This window comes from Monodon monoceros, unplaced genomic scaffold (assembly GCF_005190385.1).
Source record: "Monodon monoceros isolate NGI ecotype Baffin Bay Population unplaced genomic scaffold, NGI_Narwhal_1 Super_Scaffold_13, whole genome shotgun sequence".
NCBI classification, from domain to species: Eukaryota; Metazoa; Chordata; class Mammalia; order Artiodactyla; family Monodontidae; genus Monodon; species Monodon monoceros.
In genome coordinates, this window is record NW_021703769.1 from 30,924,285 (window position 1) to 30,946,976 (window position 22,692).

At 46.5% G+C, this 22,692-nt stretch overlaps 1 protein-coding gene across 9 annotated transcripts in view; it reads right to left on the reverse strand.

The window, feature by feature from the left end:
• Positions 1-22,692, reverse strand: part of RASSF2 (Ras association domain family member 2) — a 49,006-nt gene that overhangs the window by 20,025 nt on the left and 6,289 nt on the right. For 8 of the 9 annotated variants that reach the window (XR_003793112.1, XM_029220302.1, XM_029220304.1 and 5 more), the window contains 3 exons: positions 7,823-7,912; positions 5,521-5,596; positions 2,765-2,916 (listed from right to left, as the gene is read on the reverse strand). Coding sequence is in view for 8 of the 9 variants with exons in the window: in XM_029220302.1 (XP_029076135.1) it covers positions 2,765-2,916; positions 5,521-5,596; positions 7,823-7,881 (287 nt within the window). In the remaining variant the exon portion in view is untranslated. Of the gene's footprint in view, positions 1-2,764; positions 2,917-5,520; positions 5,597-7,822; positions 7,913-12,830; positions 15,095-22,692 lie in introns of those variants that run through there. The other variant, XM_029220307.1, reaches the window with a different exon arrangement.

A 22,692-nucleotide genomic window follows, 5' to 3' on the forward strand; every position in this document is an offset into this window, starting at 1 on the left:
TATAGCTTATTTAGAAAACCCTAATAATGGTCATTTACTTCTAGGGACAAGATTCTAGTTCAGACCCACTTCTGTTGGAGGAATAACTCAGAAATTGCTTCTGCCATCTAACAGGAATGGAAAGTAATAGGTTGGCTGCTACAAGAGTCAGGGCAGCTTTGGAAGTGGCCCTGATGGCACTGTTCTCAGGGTTGCTGGAGAAAGGGTCACAAGCAGGCAATCTGAGTTGAGGCCTGGTATTGCTATGATAGCTGGAAAATACTCCTCAAAGCCTAAAAGTACAGTGGCAGTTCAGAGAAACACATCGAAAATCAACAGAGGATTTGGCCAGAAAGGAGAATAATATTTAACCAATTAGGACCATCCCATGTTGAGAAGAATGCAGGTGCCCTGGTGAAACAAAGCAGGACCCTGTGGGGGCTTCCCAGGAACAGACCCCTGTATCCCGCTCCTCTTGTTTGTAAAAAAGCTTTAGCCTCCTAGGTCTTCCCTGAGTTCCAAAGAACAAATTTAATCAGAGAAGTGAGAAAATGCAGAAACTAAGGAAAACAGTCAAGCAAGACAAAATATTGATAATAACAGTTTAGCCAAAAAACAAAGTCAAGGACCTTTAGTTCCTCCTCAAGGGCTATAGATAATAGTATCCCGAGCCATGTCCATGAGTTGCTTTGCAAATATTAAAAGTATCTTCTTACACCAGGTGTAAGAAGTTAACTGCATTCTGACCACAAGCAGGTAAACCCCAAACCCCTTGGAACCAGATGATGTTGACTTCTGAAATACCACCCAATTACCTCACCAGCAATTAATCAGAAGAGCATCTACCACCCTGCGACCCTCTCCCCTCACCTTGCCTTTAAAAACTCTCCGTTGAAAGCCATCGGAGAGTTCAGGTTTTTTGAGCATTAACTGCCTGGACTCCTTGCTTGGACCTGCAATAAACGCAGCACTTTCCTTCACCACAACCTGGTGTCAGTAAATTGGCTTTACTGCACGTAGATGAGCAGACCCAAGTGTGGTTTGGTAACACTGGGACTCAGCAGAGATAGGATAATTTTTTTTTTTTTGGTCACATCATGTGGCTTGTGGGATCTTAGTTCTGAGACCAGGGATTGAACCTGGGCCCTCTGCAATGAGAATGCAGAGTCCTAATCACTGGACACCAGGGAAATCCCAAGGGATGCTAATTTTAAGGGAAGACAATTGAAAATTGAAAATCTGAAAGAACTGCCTATTGTATTATAACCAGTGGGCTTCTGAGCCCCAGAATGAAACTGAGCAGAGCCTCTCAGGAATGGTGGACTTTTGGCACCCATAGCAGCCGCTTCCCACTCCCTTGTCCAAAGCACTCTTCATTGCCAAAGCAGAAACTGGTCTCAGCATGCTTCTTAACACAGTGGCTCAGGCATTCACTTTATTATAGCAGGCACTGGGACAACGTTATTTACCATTCCTGAAAACTCTCTCAAAGTATTTGCAGGTTTCAAGAACCAGCCAAGACCAGCTTGATGCCATAGGGAATGGAAAAGAAATAAGTGTACAGCGTGAAAGACCCCTTAGTAGGCCAGCCAAAGGCCACATGGTCAAGTGGAATTTTAAAAATCATTTCACTTAGGAAACGGAATGTAACACCCCAGGGCCTGGGCTGGCGCTGTGGAAAGGGTTTGGCCCACTCGAAACCAAATACAGTGAAAGTGCTGAAAACAAAGCAGAGTATATAAAACCGGCAAAGTTAGATGAAACCAGAGAACCTTGACTGGACGCCCTGGCGCTGATGGGACAGGCAAAGATTTTCCTCCTTAAATTCCCTTGGAAAGAAACCAGATCAGTAACAGGCTTTGGCCACATTGTAGGTTTCTCTCAACTTTAGCAAAGAATAGATTTGGCTGTGGAGTTTAACAAAATGTTCAATGGGGTCAACAGAAAGGGCTTGGTTCTTATTTAAAACAGAAAAAACATCACTGTGGTTTGGCTGAACGGTTGGCGCACTCCACCCACGCTCTGGCCCCAAGGCATTCAGTACCAGCAAATTTTAGGATGGAACAAGGGATAGTCACTTGATCCTAAAAACTGAAGCCCCAGAAAGACAGTAAAGAGGGTGTGCCTTACTAGATGCATTGAACTACTCATTTGGCTACAGGGAGGAACAGGCTTAGTCTTCACAGACCTTCCAGTGGGAACCAAGGAGAGGGGACCTCTCAAGACCATCACGCCACCACCCAACTCCAGGTGTGGCCTGAAGCAGACCTTGCTTGGCTGGCTTGGACAGGACCTGACATTCTTTTTCCTCTTCCAGGTTCCCCTCAGACACAGAGAGCTTTGGACAGAAGTTTTGAGCCCTAAATGTCTCTGGGGTGGGGTCGTTCTATAAGGAGTGGTCCCAGTGGGGAGGATGCTGGGGCATCAGGTGTCCTTTCAGAAATCTGCAGACTGGGCCTGGCTGGCCACTACGATACCCCTCAGAGACTAGGGGTCTCCACGCTGGGGAAGGCATGCTGCTCACCCAGGCCTTAGTGCTTCCCCTCTCTGACTCAGCATCTCCCCTCCTCACTCTGACTCTCACTCAGTGATTGTGGTGACAGGCATGGAAGCCCAATAACACCAACATACACCCCTTTCTCCTCATCCCGTCGAAGGCAGGGAGCAGTGGGAATAGGAGCTGGGGTCAAGGCTTGCTGGAAGTAGGTGGAATTTACCTGCTTGAGAATAGATGGAACCCCCAGATACCCCTGGTCACCCCCCAGTCCCATCTCTCTTCACTCACCCCTGAGCTCCTAAGTTACAGCCGGAGTGCCAAGAGGAAGAGGATGGAGGAGGGCGAATGCGTTCATTGTCATCCTGCATTTGTAGACGAATGGGCCGGCGCAGCCCCCAGGAGATGTTCAGCAGTCCCTCCACGATGAACTCATCTTCTTCCTGCCACAAAACAATTGGCAGGGTGAGCCCAGAAAAGCCTCAAGGAAGCCAGCACCATGTTGTTGGGGGTAACTGACAGCATCCTTGATGTGTCCAGCTGGGTGCACCCAAGTTACAGTCACACCCCAGCTCCAAGACACTCTCTCCACTTGTAAACTACCCCTGAGGCTCTGAAGCTGACCTCAGAGGTCAGGGCAAAGTTGCCTCAAAATTCATAGACATGTGCAAATTATAACAATGTTTTTTTTTTGTTTTTATACTAATGACTTTAAAGAAAGTTAACTACATTTTTTTTTCTTTTTTAATTTATTTTTAGCTGTGTTGGGTCTTCGTTCCTGTGTGCGGGCTTTCTCTAGTTGCGGCGAGTGGGGGCTACTCTTCATTATGATGCATGGGCTTTTCATTGCGGTGGCTTCTCTTGTTGTGGAGCATGGGCTCTAGGCTTTAGTAGATGTGGCACACAGGCTCAGTAGTTGTGGCTCGCGGGCTCTAGAGCGCAGGCTCAGTAGTTGTGGCGCATGGACTTAGCTGCTCTGCAGCATGTGGGATCTTCCCAGACCAGGGCTTGAACCCGTGTCCCCTGCATTGGCAGGCAGATTCTGAACCACTGTGCCACCAGGGAAGTCCAATTACATTTCTTAAAGTATGTGAGACTAACCCTGCTAACAGAAGCAAGAGCTAAAGCCTTAAACTAGCTACTTTCCCCTCCCCTACTATGGAAAGTGATGTGTCTTTAGCTATAACATGTTATATGTTAATCTGACCCACTAGTTGAAGGAGATTTAAAGTAACATTTCCTCAAGTTTGTTCAACAGAATACTAGCTCCTCTACCAGATCAATTGTTACCTTAAAAAGAGTATCATGTGATCATGAGTTGGGAGATGATGTGTTAATCAGATTTCTTAACAGCAGAACTTCCCAGGCCAATAATTAGCTAATGTGCTACATAACAGCTCTCCAAGAGGTGAATAAATCCTGTAAGAATTCCAACTTTATACTCAAGGGTTGTTGACTGATAAGAATTTAAATGTGAAACCCTTCTAAAAACATTTCCATGTTTTATCCCAAAGAAGTGGATCTAACTAATCACCATAAAACCTTTTAATCACCTATAGGACACATCTCAGAAAAGCTGTTTAACGACCAAAATCTTGCTAATGGTCCAGCCACTAATTAGTAGAGGGTTTGAGGACAATGCCTAAAGGGTCAGGTTTTCTTTCTAGAGTTTCAGAAAAACCTTTCTGAACCCATGTTTTTTTGTTTTTGTTTATTTATTTATTTATTTATTTATGGCTGTGTTGGGTCTTTGTTTCTGTGTGAGGGCTTTCTCTAGTTGCAGCAAGCGGGGGCCACTCTTCATCGTGGTACGCGGGCCTCTCACTGTCACGGCCTCTCTTGTTATGGAGCACAGGCTCCAGACGCACAGGCTCAGTAATTGTGGCTCACGGGCCCAGTTGCTCCATGGCATGTGGGATCTTCCCAGACCAGGGCTCGAACCCATGTCCGCTGCATGAACCCATGTTTTATAAGCAGGGCCAAGACCTGATATCTGGGCTATGGCCACATCTTCAGGACAAGCCACATGAATGAAGATGATACTTGTTCACTGAACAACTAACCTGGGCCCCAGGATCATCCTTAGAGAGGGAGGGGGTAATAAAGAAGGCAGGAGAAGAGTGCAGCAACTTTAGGGCATTTGGGGATCTTAGGGAGGAAAGCTTTATTTAAGCACAGGTCATATATGGCCTTCTAGCTGGTCAAGGTTGGCATCATTACTTTATATCACATGATTGTAGGGCAGAATTTAACCCAAAGTAGGACTTTGCCTATGTGGTGTGGTTTGAGGAACATACAAAAAGCCACTACATAGTATTCCCAACCAGCCCGCCTTAGTAGCTGAAATTCTGCCATCTGGATATCCGTTTGTTTCTATGAATTAAATCCCCATGGCTTGACAACCTGAAAATGTGTTTAGAAGGGTATTACACACACCTTCTTATCGGTCAAGGACATTTGAGTATATATTACTCCACCATCTATCTGAAACAGGCTTTACAGAAATGGATACAGTATGAATAAGCTTAGATTCAGGATGGGGGCTGGGGAAAGACAGATGGATAACAAAGAACACTCCAAGAAGGCACTCAAGGAAGGCTGCTGCAGTTGTGGGGAAGGGCCAAGAGTTACCACCCAGAGCTTATGTAACTTGTCCAGGTTGCTTCAGCAATAGGACATGGGCCCAGATGTGTCAACATAGAGGACTGTGTGAAGTTCCTGAATTGCCCCAAAGGAGGAAGGCTGCTTGAGAGTTAGCTGAAAGAGTCATTTCATGAAAGGGAGGGTTCTTTTTTTGAGGCTGGCGCTAGCCCAGCCACACAGCCGCAGCAATGTCTCCAGAACAGAAAACTCATCCTTTTTAGAAAAAATTTGGGCCTGGGGTCTCCTTCTGAAGAACTCTAGGGACTCCCAATAACATCGCTAGCATCGAGAGGCTCCTCACTGTGGCAGGAGAGGCAGGGACTCTCAGACCAGGAGACATGGAGACAAAGACTGGGCTGGCCACCAGGGAAGGAGCCTCACAGATCTTCCTTGGGACTCCTTACCTCACGATGTCGGAGCTGCAAATTCTGGCCTTCATAGTACAAGTTGTAGGTCTTCAGATGCAGAAGAAGTTCGTTCCTTAAGGGAAAAATACAAGAGGTGTCACAATCTCAGGTGAAGCCACTTATAATGCAGTTATTCCCTCTTTTTCTCACCTCTAAGCTGGCTTTCAGTCATTCCAGTCTGGGTGTTTGTCTACATGTGTACATATACACATACACACACCCAGAGTTCAAGGTCAAGGTCAAGAGTAAATACTACCTAGAACAGACTGGATGTAAAGAGCAACTCCAGAAAACCAACGCAGGTCTGGTCTGCTGACAAAGGTTGGCATCTCTCACAACACTCCCCAAACCCAAGCTAAATATGCAGGCCTTAATAAATCACAGATTCATAGAGGCAAACACACTTCAAAAGCCCACAGACAGGATTTCTCCAGCCTCTCCACAGCCTTTCCTCCCTCACACATGCTGTGAGTGAGGGGGGGACAATCACTACAAACCTTCACAAGACTCAGAAACTCCTAGAATTTCAGAAAGTTGAAAGGGACAGGCCTGGGTCCCACTGACTTATGCTTCATTGACATGACCTTATCATGTGTTTAAAAATTTACTGACTCCCATCAAGAGTGGAACAGATGAATAAAGGCAGCTATGGTCACACAATGGAGCAGCAATGAGAATACGAATGAACTACACATAACACGGATGAATCTCAAAGATATTACGCTGAGTGAAAGAAGCCAGACACAAAAGAGCACATATTGTATGATTCCATTTATATGAATTCAGAATTCAGACAGTGGTTCTCCTTTGGGAGTGGTGACTACAAGTGGGCATGAGGGGGCTTCTGAAGCCTAGCAATGTACCCTTCTAGGTGCTTTTATCTTTTTAATCTATTCTAGGTGCTTTTAGTTTATAAAAATATTTTTTAAAAACCTTACAAGGCCTCTAAATACTGGTTTCCAAGTGGCCCCCCTGGGAGCACAGCTCTACTAAATGTGAGAGAGCATGTCACACCCTTTGTGATCAGAGTGAGAGCTATCAAACCTGAAAATGCTGTGAACAAGTTTTATCTGAAAGTGAATGAGGGGAGGCCTGGGAAGGGCTTGAGGAGGCTGAGGTGTGTTCTTTTGCCTATACTCAGGCAAGAGGCAAGGGAGTTCAGTCCCTCTAAGTCCAGCCATTCAATGGAGAGATTTGGGGCCACACAGGAGGTCAAAACCGGCTGGAAACTCCAAGAAGTTCCAGACAAGTTAAACCTAGATAAGCTGGAGTGAATTAGCAAAAAATGTGACTCCAAATAACCTAAAACAAAAGCTGTTTGATACTTTTGAACACAAAGATCTGAAACTAGGATTTAAAAGTACTGGTCAGTAGAAGCCCCGGGGGAAATCCATCAGTGAAGAGATAAGTATGATCCATAGCTCACACAACTGTGTGTCTGTGTATGGCCAAGTGTGTCTAAAGGAATTCAAACAATTTGGTCTCAAATAAATTAAACATTTCATTAAGATAGAGAACAATATATATGTACAAATCCCTGTGCTGAATGTAAAAATATATCTGCAAACTTATAATTTAAGAAAGTCTATTTTGGCTTAGGCCCGGCCATATCAGCAAAAATCTGAGTTCAAAAGATTTTAGTGCATATAAAGCAATGAAACTGTCTCCTGCTATTCAGGGGGCACCTGTGCCCATTTTAGCGAGAACCCCAGCAGCACAGGGACACAACCCAGCCAGGACTTCCCTGGGGTATACCACAGACAAGACAGTGAGCAGCCAGCACCAACTCCTCCTCCTGGAAGCCCTCCAGGACATCATCTCTTTTGAACCCCTAAGGGTGCCATGTCCTAAAGACCTCCTTAACTTCACTCTCTATGGCCAGGCTCTGGGGGCACGTTTCTTTTGTTTTTTGTGTGTTTTTTGCGGTACGCGGGTCTCTCACTGCTGTGGTCTCTCCCGTTGCGGAGCACAGGCTCCAGACGCGCAGGCTCAGCGGCCATGGCTCACGGGCCCAGCCGCTCCGCGGCATGTGGGATCTTCCCGGACCGGGGCACGAACCCGTGTCCCCTGCATCGGCAGGCGGACTCTCAACCACTGCGCCACCAGGGAAGCCCCATGGGGGCATGTTTTTTATCTATAGCAGCAACCTTGCTGGTGCTCTCACTAATCCACACTCAGCTGCTTTCTCCTTCTCACACACATGAGATCCTCTCATGCACAGAGGAGGCTCCTCTGCCAGTGGCTTCCATTGACATGGGACTGGCCACTGCAAACACAATACCACAGCAAAAAATCTTACTTGGAAATGTATTTATCTTGTCCACATGGGACTAGGGAAGTTTGGTGACTGTAGTCCATTCTTCCTTTCTCTTTTCATCAGACGAGAGGCCTATATTTGAAAGGTGAAGACAGAGGTTAAAGTCAGGTTGTGTCCTTAGGAACTCAGCAGACCATGTACCAGGGGCGGGGAGCACATGGCTCTCTGTCCCTGCCTCAGATCCACAGCTCGAGCAGCCCAACACTGACCCAGGGCCAGGGAAATGCCACACTGCTGGCTGCTGCCACTGCTTGCCACAGCCTCTGAGAAAAATCCCACTTGATCATGGTGTATGATCCTTTTAATGCACTGTTGAAATTCAGTTTGCCAGTATTTTGTTGAGAATTTTTATATTTTCTTTCATCTAGTATTTCAGCCTGCAGTGTTTTTTTTTTGTTTTTTTTTTAAATTGTAATGTCCTTATCTGGCTTTGGGATCTGGCATTGTAAAATGAGTTTGGGACTGTTCCATCTTCTTCAATTTTTTGGTAAGAGTTTGAGAAGGATCAGTATTAACTCTTCTTTAGATGTTTGGTAGAATTCACCAATGAAACCATCTGGTCTTGGGGCTTTTCTTTGTCGGGAGGCTTTAGATTGTGGATGTTCAATATCACTAATCATCAGGGAAACGTAAGTCTTGCAAACTATTATATACAGGATGGATAAACAACAACATCCTACTGCATAGCACTGGGAACTATATTCAACATCGTGTGATGAACCATAATGGAAAAGATATGAAAAAGAATACATATGTGTATAACTGAGTCACTTTGCTGTACAGTAGAAATTAAACACATTATAAATCAACTATACTTCAATAAAATTTTTTGAAAAAACCACAATGAGATATCACCTCACATTTTGATGAATGGCTATCATCAAAAAGACATGAGACAACAAGTGTTGGTGAGGGTGCAGAGAAACTGAAACACTTGTGCACTATTGGTGGGAATTTGTAAAATGGTGCAGCGCTGTGGAAATCAGTATGGCAGTTTCTCAAAAACTTAAAAATAGAACTGCCATATGATCCAGCAATTCTACTTCTGGGTACATACCCAAAAGAACTGAAAGTAGGACCTTGAAGAGATATTGTACACCCATGTTCTTCACAGAATAAATCACAACAGCCAAAAGGTGAAAGCCACTCAAATATCCATCAGTGGATGAATGGATTAACAATGTGGGGTGTATATATATATATATATATACACACACACACATATATATGTGGGGGGCATATGTATATATATATATATAAAATGTAATATTATTCAGCCTTAAAAAGGAAGGAAACCCTGTCACACATTACAACATGGATGAACCATGAGGACATTATGCCAAGTGAAGTAATCTAGTCACCAAAGGACAAGTACTATATGATTTTACTTACATGAGGTACCTAGGTCAAATCCACAGAGACAAGAAAGTAGAATGGTGGTTGCCAGGGGCTAGGGAAGGTGGAATGGCAAGTTACTATTTAATGGGTATAGAGTTTCAGTTTTGCAAGATGAAAACAGTTCTGTGGCTGGATGACAGTGATGGCTGCACAACAATGTGAATGTACTTAATGCCATTGAACTGTACACTTAAAATGGTTATGATGGCAAATTTTATGTGTGTTTTGCCACAAATTTTTTAAATGGAAAAAGCAGGCAGAAAATCAGTGTTATAGTGACACAATGTGAAAAGGATTCAACCCACTGTTGCTGGCTTTGAAGTTGGGGGAATCGGGTGCGAGCCAAGGAATGTGGGTGACCTCTGGAAGCTGGAAAGGACAAGGAAATGGATTCTCCCCTAGATCCTCTAGAAAAGAACACAGGCCCTGCCAAAACCTTGATTCTAGTCCAGGAAGACCCATGTCAGACGTCTGACCTACAGAACCAGAAGATAATAAATTTGTATTGTTTTAAGCCACTAAGTTTTGGTAATTTGTTACAAGAACAACAGGAAACTAATACAAAGGCTCCCTAAGGAAGGGGTATAAGTGGGAGGAGGGGAGTGGAGGGCAGAGTTCCATTCAGAAAATTCATACCCCACCTGTATACCCAAAAGTGGTACCCCAAGAACACAACTGTTCTCTCTAAATTTTAATTTTTCAATTCTTCAAAAAAGGGAAAAAAATCATAAAATTTGGAGTATATATGTACTGCAAAAAAAGGAAAAGGAAAGAAAGTCAGACTACTGAGAAAGTTTTTCTTTTTTTCTTAAGTGACAATTACCATAACTAGTGAGTACCCATTTTTTTAAAGCACCTCTTCTATGCATATGTAAATGTATACGTTCATTTATTGTGTGCCTAAGGTGTGTCAAAGCTTTGCGTTTACTGATGGCAGTTCAACAGCAAGTAAACTGGCACAGCCCTGCCTTCAAGTGTACATAGTCCAGCAGGAGGGGATATGAGGGGAAAGACAATTCTATCGAGGAGGGCAGGTGCCACAGCAGCACACAGGAAAGGCACCTGATCTGGACTTGGGTGGGGTCCCAGGAGCTTTCTGGAGGAAGTGAACTCTAAACTGAGACCTCAGTGATGAGACAGAGCTGGCAAAGGTGAGGGGAAGAGTGGTCCAGGCAGGAGCATGCACCAAGATGGGGTGGTGTGTGTGCTGGACCTTGACCATATGGAGGAGTTTGTACTTTGCAGTACAATGGGGGGGTGTGGTAGGCTGAATAATGGACTCCAAAGATATCCAGCTCCTAATCCCTGGAACCTGTCAATGTCACCTTATATGGTGACAGGGACTTTGCAGATGTGATTAAATTAAGGATCTTGAAATGGGAAGACTAACCTAGATTACCTGGGTGGACCCTAAATGTAATCACAAGTGCCCTAATAAGAAAGGCAGAGGGAGATTCTACAGACAACCGCAGCAGAGAAAGATATTTGAAGATGCTATGCTGTGGATGAAAGGTGGAGAAAGGGACCATGAGCCAAGGAACACAGCCAGAAAAGGCAAGCAAATGAAATTCCCCCCACAGCCTCTAGAGAGAGCGCAGCCCTACTGACACCTTAGTTTTGGTCCACTGAAACCAATGTCAGACTTCTGGCCTCCAGAATGTAAGTGAGTATATTTTTGTTGTTTCAAACCACCAAGTCTGTGATAATTTTTTTATAGTGGCAATAGGAAAACAAGGGAAGTTATAAGGGAAGGGTGTGATCTGAGTTGAATTTTGGAATGATTATCACACTCTGCTGTCTACTTTGAGAAAGGATTGGGGAAGAAAACAGAGGTAGGGGGACCAATTGAGAGGCCTGTCCCAGGAAAGCAGGCAGTGGGGATGGAGTAACAGAGTCTAAAGAGTTTAAAGAGGTAGAGAAAAAGTCATGATCCATCAATAAAAAGATTTGGAAAGGGCCAGATTCGACATGGGGGTAAAGGCAGAGTCCAGCACGATGCCTGGCTACTGCTGAGGATAGCGATGAAGGTGGCCATACACAGTCACAAGCACTGGTGTGAGGAACACGGGCTGAGTCTGAGGCAGGGCCATGGAACCCCGTGATGCAGATGACAAGAAGCACAGCCAGGCCTGTGGCCCAGGAGAGTGACAGTGTGGAGCTCCCAGGGAGGGGAATCCTGGCTTGGCTGAAGGAAGGGAGGTGAGGAGAGTGGCAAGATTACCAGGGAGAGAGCAGGGAGGGCTGCAGGGGCAGGGCCAAGGGCAGGGATTCAAAGGACCCAGTAGGTCAGGGACGGGCAGAGAAAAGATGAGTCCCTATAAGGGGAGGGAAAACAGGAGACGCAGTATCCTGGAAGCCAAGAGAACAGGGGGCCCTGAGAAGAAGGCCAAGATCAGCAGAGCCAGGAGCTGGTGGTGGGAGCCCAAGGGAAACCCAGAGGGGCCTCTGATTTACCACACAGAATCATGGGGGACCTCGGCCAGAGCCAATGCCAAAGCTTGGATGGAGTAGAAATCAGATTAGTAGTGCCTGGCCGTTGACAGACCTCATCCTGAACATTCAGGTCTTTCTCCAGCCAGGGAAATATCCTATACTTGCTTTGATTCCTGCTTCTCTTCCTTCCATTCTTGTTTTTTCTTCTGCAATGTCTCTATCCCCTCTCTCCAGCACTATACATACATACATACTTACATACATCCCTGCAGTTATCCTCCAAGTCTCGTATAATTTTTACTCACAGTCTCCACCTCCTTATTTTCCCCAGAATTCTACAGATAATTTTCTAACTCACTGATTGGATTTTCTGCAGGACTCTCATTCACTGCCTCCATAATAACCTATAATTTGGTAATTTTGTTTTGGATCTGAAAGCAATCTGTCCTGCTCCCAAGACAAATCCCTTTTGACACTACATCCTCTTAAATCTACTGAAAATACCAATTAGAGAAATTAAGTCTTCTCTGCAGTTACTAAAACTATTTGGTACTTGAGGAAAACAGGCAGATTAATGAAACAATATCACATACAGAAATAGACCCAAACATATTTGGGAACATAGAATGTGTGCTACCTTTCTAAATAGCAGGGAAAAGATAGACTAATAAAACAAAATGTTGCCGGAGAATTGACTGGCCTTTGGAAAGGGGGAGATGCGGAATCTAAATCCCTACCTTACTCTTCCACCAAAAGGAATCATAAATGAATTAAAAACTTAAACATTAAAAACATAAAATGCTAGAAGGAAATGTAGGGAAATTTGAACTGGGGAAAACTTTCTTGACCCGAAATCCAGAAGGCATGATGAAAAAAGAAAACCGGATACCAATTTGTAAAAATTTTAAGCTTCTGTTGAGAAAAAAAGTTTACCCTATCCTGAGTCAAAAGGCAAATGACAAATTGGGGGAAAATATTTACAATACATATTATGAAAGGTTAATCTCCTTAATATGTAAAAGTCTTTAATAATTCAATAAGAAAAAGACTACACTCAATAGAAAATTTGTCAAAGCACATGAACAGATAGTTCACAGAAAAATAAATACAAATAGTTAATAAAGATGTTCAATCTCCCTTATCACTATTTTTTACTTACCAGGTTGATATAAATCATCAAGTAGTCTGATGGCCCAAATGTGGGAATTCTCTAAAGCTCTGTCTACATATTGAGTGACTTCACCAAGGCCATTGTTATAAATCTGACCTATAGACTCACTTGGTCCAATATTTGTCTTCAGCCTGACTTCTCCCCACCTTTTTTCTTACTTTTACGTTTCTTGGGTTAGGAATGTTAGGAAAATACTTACACAGCCGACCACATTGTTGAATTGAAATTACAGGTAGCTGATGCTAGGACCCAACCCCTCCTTTGTCTATCTCAAGGACAACAACTGTATCTGTTTTCATAAACTTTCCAACCATCACCACAAATCACTGGCTACCTCCAGCCAGCTGGAGAGGAAAAAAGAGCCAGCTACATTTACATACACTTTAAGGCAAACACAGTAGCAGAGCAAACAAAAGGCCGGAAATTTAGAGTTCAGTCCAATATTGCTTAAGCAGAGTATTGTTCTCACACAAGGAAGAGTCAGAGGAAGATGGTTGATGGGGCTGGGATCCACATTCAATTGGACACTTCTGCCAAGGGTGCCTGCCAATATCTACAGTCTCGAAGAGAGGGATTTGCTCAGCTAGCTGGCTGCAATTCTTCTGCCTTCTCTGTTATTATCAAGAATTTATGAAGCCCTCCTGGACTCCACAGTGCCTTGTAAGGATCATTTCCAAGCATCGCTTCCACATTGCCTTGAGAATATAGAACCAATCTTCACCATCTCTTTGAAGAGGGGAAAGCAAGACAGAGAGGAAGGAGGGTGCTTCCCACATCAGCCAGCATCTCAGGCACAGAACGGAGACAGCTCACTGCTTCCCATACAGAGAAAGGAGGAGAGACAGAATGGGACAGGAATGAAACGGCAGATTTGACACAAATAATCTTTGATGTGGAGTCACTCTTTAGAAGTCTAAAACATATTTAAACCTACTGAACCGCCCGTGAACGTGGCCATTTGGCCCTCAAGATTTCTAGATCAGTACAACTAAAATGTGTATTGAATGTCTACTAACTACAAAGCATGTCTGCTGACATGTCTGGAGGTGTGAATACCGCTGGGCTTTGCCAAGTCAGGACAGGAGCCTCTAGTCAACTAGTTGCAGTGGAGACTTGTTGAGGCCACTAACCAGTCAGTCCTCTCTTCTGGCACCACTTCATGCCCTGGCATGTTCTGGGTTCTCCTCAGCTCCATTAAATGCCTGGGCGATGCCATGCAGCCTGTCAGCAGAACCTAGCACTTCCCATGTGAAGACCCATCCACTACTTCCTGCCTGTTCCCAGGACAACTTGAGGGCACAACCGTCCCTAAGATCCAAGAGAATGTCTTGACAAAGGGAAGGTTCCTAAGCTATTGAAGATGACATCCCAGCTACAAAGAACTTTCTACGCCTGTTTTTCATGCTCTGTGAGTGTGCCCATGCTTTTCAGACCCAAACAAACTCACATGTTCCCTAGACCCGGATCCAAAACTTACCTCCTCCTACAAACTGTTCTCGCTGTCCCTGGGCAGTGTTGGGGGGATAGGCACCCACACCTCAGCCTGTCCTTCATCACAGCACTTACCACCACACAGAAACCATTCATTTGGTGTTTCTTTCCTCTCCTAGGCCTACAGCTTTCTCTCTTTGGACCCCCAGCTCTCACACTGTGCCTCTCTCCTGCAAATATTCCCATTCTCATTATTAATTCTTCAGCGGAGACAGTGGATTCAACAGTCAGCCCAAAGAAAGCTAACCTGCTGTCTTAGGTTAGGGAATTCCTAGAGGCAGAGGTCAAAATGAGGATTCTAGTGCACATGAGTTATTAAGGAATTGATTTCAGGAGAAACCTGTAAGGGAGTGAGGGAAGAAGGACTGGGCTGGGGAAGGAACTGGAGCCCAGCCACAGCCTGATCCCATGGGAGCTCTAGGGCGTGAACAACTCCACCGAACTGTCCCACCCTAAGACAGGCAGGCCAGGCCTTTGTACCCCACGCTAGTCAGTCACTGGTTGAGAGCCACCTCTGGGAGGAGGGGGTGAGCACCCAGGCATTATCCTGCAAGAGAAATTCTCAAGACTAGGGAGCAACTGAGACCTGTCGGCAGTCCACACCCATAACACGCAGTAGATAAAGGGGGGGCTTCCCTGGTGGCGCAATGGTTAAGAATCCGCCTGCCAATGCAGGGGACACAGGTTCAATCTCTAGCCTGGGAAGATCCCACATGCCGCGGAAGCCCGTGTGCCACAACTACTGAGCCTGCAGTCTAGAGCCCACAAGCCACAGCTACTGAAGCCCGTGTGCCTAGAGCCTGTGCTCTGCAACAAGAGTAGCCACAACAAGAGAAGCCCACGCACTGCAACGAAGAGTAGCCCCCACCTGCCGCAACTAGAGAAAGCCTGCACACAGCAACAAAGACCCAACGCAGCCAAAAATAGAAACAAATAAATAAATAAGTTTATTAAAAAAAAAAAAAAAAAGAATCCGCCTGCTAATGCAGGGGACATGGGTTCGAGCCCTGGTCCGGGAAGATCCCACATGCCACAGAGCAGCTAGGCCCGTGAGCCACAACTACTGAGCCTGCGCTCTAGAGCCCGCGAACCACAACTACTGAAACCCGCATGCCTAGAGCCCGTGCTCCACAACAAGAGAAGCCTGCGCACGTAACGAAGCGTAACCCCCACTTGCCACAACTAGAGAAAGCCCGCATGCAGCAACGAAAACCCAATGCAGCCAAAAACAAATAAATAAATTTATTTTTAAAAAAATAGATAAAGGGGATCTGGGTGGGTACCAGTAGCGGCCACGACACCTGCTCCACGTTAGGGCTTGAAGCTCCTGTCTCCATCACCTTCCTCTACCCACTCTCAAGCTGGGACAAAACAGCTGCCTGCACAGGATCTCCAGGTCCGGTCGGTACAAGGCTGAGCTGCAGGAATGGGGACAGACTTGCCCAAGTTCTGGACCAGTCAAAATCCTGTAGCTACCCTGTAGCTGTTGCACAAAGGATCCTTTCCTCTTTCTTTTCACAGAACCGGCCCCCCCCCCACTCACAGGTGTTTCCAGCCTCCCCAAGAATAAATGAGAGGCCAGCCAGGCTCTTGAAATTAACCAGCTCAGTTTCCTGTGATGAGGGCAAGCGTTAAGTCCTCAGGAAGCTTGAGGAGGTGGGAAAGGCATCAAAGCTCTGTTCAAAGAGAGCAGAAGCTCCTCTGTTCTTAGCTCTTGGTTCCTCCAGACTCCTGTGCCCTCACTCGCTTTCTGTCAGGGAGCCCAGAGAACACACTGAAGTTAATCTGGTCGCAGAGCATCCCCAGGAGGCTAGCTAATCCCTACACAGTTTCTGTTCCAGCCTAGAGACCAAGTGTCTCTCATCTTATTGATCAACTGGGAAGTCCCCAGCAGGCAAATACAGAACAGAAAGGGGGGCCACCCCTGGCTGGAAAGTCCAGAGTGAGATGAAGAACCCCTGTGGTGTTTTGTTTGTTTCCTGTTTCCTAAAGGGTCTTTCTGATTGCATAACAGGAGCCAGGCCCCACCCCACTCCCACCTCAGCTCCAGGGTAGGATGGGGGGGTGCCGGAGCAACAGTGAATTTATAGGACCCAGGCAGTCCCAGTCTCTAAGAAAATATAACTAGGAGAGAGAGACAGGCTGGGAAAGGGGAGGGCTTATTCCATGAAGCATTCCCAGTGGGCCAAACCCCACAGAGCCACCCCCTGACCAGCGAGAAGGACATGCACTTGGCAAGCCTCAGCTGAAACCAAAGTGGGAAGGAGTAACAGCTGAACTCAGGACACACAACATCTCAGAGGTTCTAATTCTGGGTGCTCATTAGACTCTCTTGGAGGGGGAATGGGGTAGGGGGTTAATTTGAAACTCCTGATGTCAGGGCTGCAACTCAGACCAATTTCATCAGACCCTCCGGGAGGAGGTCCAGCCACAAGCATTTTTAAAACCTCCCCAGGTCATGACAATGTACAACCAGGACTGAGAACCACTATGAAATCTGATGGGGATAGAGCTGTGTAAACTGAGGACACCCCCAAATGCATCTCAACGAAGCCTTTCAAGAATGGAAGGAACAGAGTTTTCTAAAAGCAAACTGAGTTGAGTCTTCAGTGCCCCCCTTCCCATTACTAATATTTCAAAGGGGAGAGGGGCAGTGCAGAGCATCCCCGAGGATCAGTGTGTACAGGCACAGAGCTGATGCAAGGGGCCCCATCACCAAACCAGGGCACCACACCCCAGAAGCCAGGGAGCCAGCTGCAGGCCCCAGATGCAAAGGAAACACTAGCTGGGGGCCTGCAGCTTCCCCTTTTGGGGCCTCTCCCCACCTCTTCTCTGAACCCTGGTCTGCCCTGCCCTCTGGGGACGATCTGGAGCTCTAGGGTTGGAGAAGAAAGTTATCTGACACGGTGCTTCATACTATCCATGGCTTCATACTATCCGAGGCAGTATCGAAGACTGCCTCATCAGGTCTCCTGAGGGCCTGCTTTGTAACCAAGCAGTGGGAGAGGAGATAGTGCTGACCCCTCCGCACTTCAGCCTCCTCGTATGGGGGCAGGAAGAAGTGTTGATGGCAAACAGGAAACCCCAGCCCTACTGCGCCACACAAGGAAGGAGACTTGAGCTGCGACCTGGGGCGCTGCCAAGATCTAGAGATTACAAGAGATTCCACCTGAGCCTGTCCTAAACATGGGCAAAATTCGTGCTGCCTAGGAAGGAAACAGCATACTTTGCCTTCCATCTACATGGTTTCTTCAATAAAAGGCCCACTTACTTGTCAAACCCATGTGCCTCCTCCATCCCTTTCCCACCCCATGTCCAGGCCCCCAGGGAACCACCCACATGGTTCTCAGTCACTCTGCTCAGGAAAAGAACATCAAACAGCACCAAAGGGAGAGATAAGGTCAAGTGTACTGGGTATATGTACTCTACTTCCTCAGCTTTATTGTGAATGTGAATACAAAGCTTTGCCCCTCCACACCCCAAAAGGACGTTAGAGGTTAGGGAAAAGGGAGGCGAAGGTATTTGGGAAGAGGTTGGCTTGTCCTGCCTGAGGAGGGAGGGCACTTAACGTGGAGGCAGGTAGCAAAGAGGACTAACAGAAGACTAGTCAAAGGAGGCCCTGGTCTCCTGTTTCCCTCACAAATAGGGAACAGAACAATCACAACAGTATTACTATGTTAATAATAAAACAACAAGTGTGAATAATAGACAACTACCAGAAATGCAAGCTTGCTACAAGCTAGATATTACCTGCTTCGACTCATTTAATCCCCATAACAACCCCATGAAGAAAGAAACAATATTCCCATTTTGTAGATGAAGCAACTGAGGCACAAAGAAGTGAAGTAACTTGTCCAAAGACACACAGCCAGGAAGAAGCAGAGCTAGAGTTCAAACCCAGGACTGTCTGATGCAAAGCAGAACCCTTATTTAGTACAGCTTCTCTTGAGGTGAATTGGAAGAAAGAGTTTTCAGCTAAAAGTCACCTGACCTGGCCATATTCTAGAGAAGTGTATATCAGAATCCCCCAGAGGGCTCATTGAATACAGATTCCTGTCCCCCTCCTCCCAATTTCTGATTCAGTACCTCTAGAGTGGGGCCTGAGAATGTGCATTCCTAGCAAGCTCCCAAGTGATGCTGGTGCTGCTGGTGACAAGACTCTAGAAGCCTTCTCCTATTCCTTACAAGAACCCACAGGGAAGGCTTTATTTTTATCACTTTAAAGATGAGGAAACAGAAGGTCCCGGAGGTCAGGTGAATTGTCCCAGGTCACAGAGCTGACATGATGAGGCCAGTGCTCCTTCTGTGGTGCCCTGGCTGGACATGAGGGTCTCCGAGTAGGACAGGCAGCTGGAGGCTGGCTTCAGCTGCTGGCCACAGCCCTGGGGAAGGCAGGTGAGTCAGTGACTGGCCTGGCAGACAAGCTGAAGGGAAAGCAGACCTTGCAGGAGCCTGGGATGGAGATCCCATCCAGGGACCCAGGTATTTGCAATGTTACAGAGCCACGAATCCCCAGACACAACTCACCCTCTGTCTAAAGAACAAGCTACCCCCTACACTCATGGGCCCCAAAAACAGCCTGCCCCCCTCCTTCTGGAAAAAACCTGGGTGCCTGACTGACAACAGGTACGAGACCCCTGCTGACAGGCAACCTCACTTCTCTCTCAGGAGGCAGTCTCTGTCTGGTCCACCTGCCAGATGAGGACCTGAGATTCAGCAGGACAGGTGGCCAAGCTGGGCGCCCTCCTGCCAGCAGCAAGGTCTGCAAAGCCCCAGCTCCTTCCACTGACAGCTGGGTCCTTGACCCTTCTTGCTTAGGCCTTCCTCACACAGGTGTGAGTCCCTCAGTGTGGCTGGGGAAGATCTGAGGGAATGGTTTCGGGATGCCTGCCGGGAAGGCCTGCCTCCTACTCTCACGCCAGCAGGCAGGTGGCCAGTCGAGTGACCCCGAGAGTCACAACAGTCACCCCCCGCCAAACGATCATTCCGCGGGCCCAGATGAGCAACTACTTGTTTATAGGGAAGTCCCGTCAACATCCACAAGATTTTGACTTCAGGACAGATATTTAGAAGGAAACCTTAGCCTCACAGGGGATGAGCAGGGTGTTGGAATGGGGCCAAAAAAGGCATAAAGGAAGCAAAAACTCCAGACAGAAGAAGCGGTATGTGTGTGAATGTGTAGGTGTGGATGTGAGTAAATGTATAGATGTAGATATGTAAGGGAGAGTGTGTGTGTCAATGTGTCCGTATGGGTGTGAGAGAGCATGCAAGTGCACATATGAATGTGTGGTATGGGTGTGTGAGGGAGTGTGTGTGTGTGCAAAGAACTTAGACTCCAGCTCAGAGAACCCAAAGACCCAGAAAGCGAACCCTCCAGTACCTACAGGCCCCAGGGAAGGTCCTGGCCACCTCTGCCTCCCTGATGGAAGGGAAGCAGCGCCTCCGTCATCTTCAGCCAGAGGGACCCTGCCCAGATGGCCCCTCACAGGATAAAGCTCAACAAAGTGCAAATCTCCATGTAACTGACTTGGCATGAGGAAAGAGTGGGAAGTTAGTGGAGGCATACAAGACACATAAGACTAAGCATTCCTTCACCTGCATTTCTCAAAACCGAGGGCTATTTTATGGGTATTTAAAGTCCTGCCTTCAGAAGGGCAAATTAAGCTTTCCTCCAGCCCAATAATTGCAAGGTTTAGGTGGAGCCCTGTCCCACAGGGAGGGCCCAAGGTCTGTGTCACTCTTCATGCTCTGAGCCCCCACTCGCCGTCAGCTCCAGGCACTGCTGGCTTATCCTGGCAGGTGAGGAGGCCGTCTCCAGTTCCGCACTTCCTACAAGCACAGGTTTCTTTCTGGCCACGCTTCCTGTTTACTAAGTGCTTCTCTGAAACTCATCTCTGACCTCACATCCCCTTCCTAAGGGAACCCCAGCAGTTCTTCCCTTTTTTGGTGTTATAGGCTGAGACTATGAGCTTTGTGTGCAGAGATCTTAGGGTTTCCTCTCCTTGCTACACAGGGCCAGGATTGGAAACCCAAAAGCCCAAAGCGCTGGCCTCCTCCACCGCCAGAGACAGGCAGTTTCCTCACCCTTGAAAGCTGTAAGGAAGGCGAGCGGAGGAAGGGTCACTGTGTGCTGAGCCCTCCCCTGGGGTAGCCACTGTGGGGCATCTCACATCCACCCTTTTTTAACCTCATTAATGCCCTACAACAGGTGTGGGGAAAGCTTCACATAGCAGATCTCAGACCCAGGAGAAACAGCTCATCCAGGGGATTCCAGAACATTTCCAGGAGGCTGAGGGGAAGTTTTCCACAAAACCACACTCACACCCTCCTCTGCCTGTCCTGCAACCAGCTGACTAACCCTAAAGAAAAATCAGCACCACGAAAAACCAAACTTCTCAAAATGGCCTTCAAAGACTGTTTCCGTAACATCTTTATACTTCCCCCACTGTCTGGGATTAAAAGAGCAGCCTTCTGCTGGGCAGAAAGAAAACAGGCAGAGCCAGGTGAAGAAATTTCCAGAGAACACAGTAGGCACATCTGTCCTCCCAGACCTACATTCTTTCACCAGCTCGCTGGAGGGTTGGGGCAGGCTCTTGTGGGAGATTGCTTAATGAGAAACTTAAAAACATTTTCCACAGAACAAGACATCCCAGAGTAAAGCCGCTTGACCCACTCCCATGACCCCTGAATAGAGCCACACAACCTAGTATCCAGTTTCTGGGTACCAAAGCTTCCTGACCTCCTCTCACCTCAGGCCAGACTGAAACACACATACACACCCCCTCCCCTGCCCCCACCCCTCTGCACCATGTTCCCAATTATCCTGTCATATACACAACCCACCACATGCACAAGAGATCAATCCTTGCCCCAGATATCTGTATAATCAACTGTAAGAGCCTATGTGGAGCCTTAGGAAGAGGGCACTGATTATCTGAGGCCACTACCCATCTCCCCAGAGTTCTTAGGATCTCATGGATTCTACCAGTTAAAGTCCTCCCTGCATCCCTGGCAGGCTGACCCTGCCTGTCGACAAAGGATTCAGCAGCCATACCCACAGTTGCCATTGGTGGGTATTTAGTAGGTTGAGTTGAGCCACAGGGTCAGAAATACACAAAGGATGCTTAAAATAGAAAAGCTGAGGCTCTCCTTCTCAATCTTTAAGAAAGATGGTCTCAGCAACATGACTTCCACCTGGTTTGGACCTCACTCACTGCATGACAGCTATTAGGTTTGAGGCACAGTGAACCCCAAGCACACCCTTTCAATCCCACCACCACACACAGAAAACCCTGGGATAAGATGATTTGCCAGCAACCAGCAAGCCCCAAATGTGATTAGTTCTGAGGCCCACTGGTCATCCACCTTTGTCCTGCCAGGCTGAGATGGAGGTCAGACGCTGACCCCCACCCCAGGTAATGGCGGCAGAGGCAGCAAGGATGGCCAGGACCTTGTGGCCCAGCCTGAAATGACAATACCAGAGACCAAGCACCACAATTCTCTCCCAGGTCTTTCTTGTTCCTTTCCTTTTTATTACACAAGTAAAACAGACTTTTTTAATTTTAAAAATATAGATAAGCAAAAAGATTAGGATCCACAAAAGGACAAGTACTGTGCAATTGCACTTTTATAAGAAACCTAGAATAGGGAAATTCATGAAGACAGTAAGTATAATAGAGGTTACCAGGGGCTGGGGTGCAGGGAGGGAATGGGGAGTTAATGTTCAACAGGTACAGTCTCTGTTTGGGATGATGGAAAAGTTCTGGAAATGAATAACGGCAATGGTCATACAACACTGTGAATGCACTTAATGCCACTGCTATGGTCTGAATATCTGTATCCTCCCCGAATTCATATGTTGAAATCCTATGATGGTATTAGGAGGTGGGGCCTTTGGGAGGTAATTAGGTCATAAGGGTGGAGCCACGAATGGGATTAAAGGAGACCCTTCCAAGCCCCTTCTGCCATGTGAGGATATAATGAGAAGTCTGCATTCTGGAAGAGGACCCTCACCTGACCACGCTCACACCCTGACGACTCCCAGACTCCATAACTGTGAGAAATAAATTTCTGTTGTTTGTAAGTCATTCAATCTGTGGGATTTGTTATATAGTATAGCTCAAACAGACTAAGACAGACGCTGAACTGTATACTTAAAAATGGTTAAAAAGGTAAATTTTATATTGTGTATATTTTACCATAATAAAAAATCGAAAATATTTAATGTAAAAAATTTAAGATCAAAATCTTCCAAAATTCCACCACTCAGAGACAACCACTATTAACATTTTTCTATATATCATTCCAGAGGCAAATAAGTGGATGATATGATATATCTTACAAAAATAGCACATTGTTT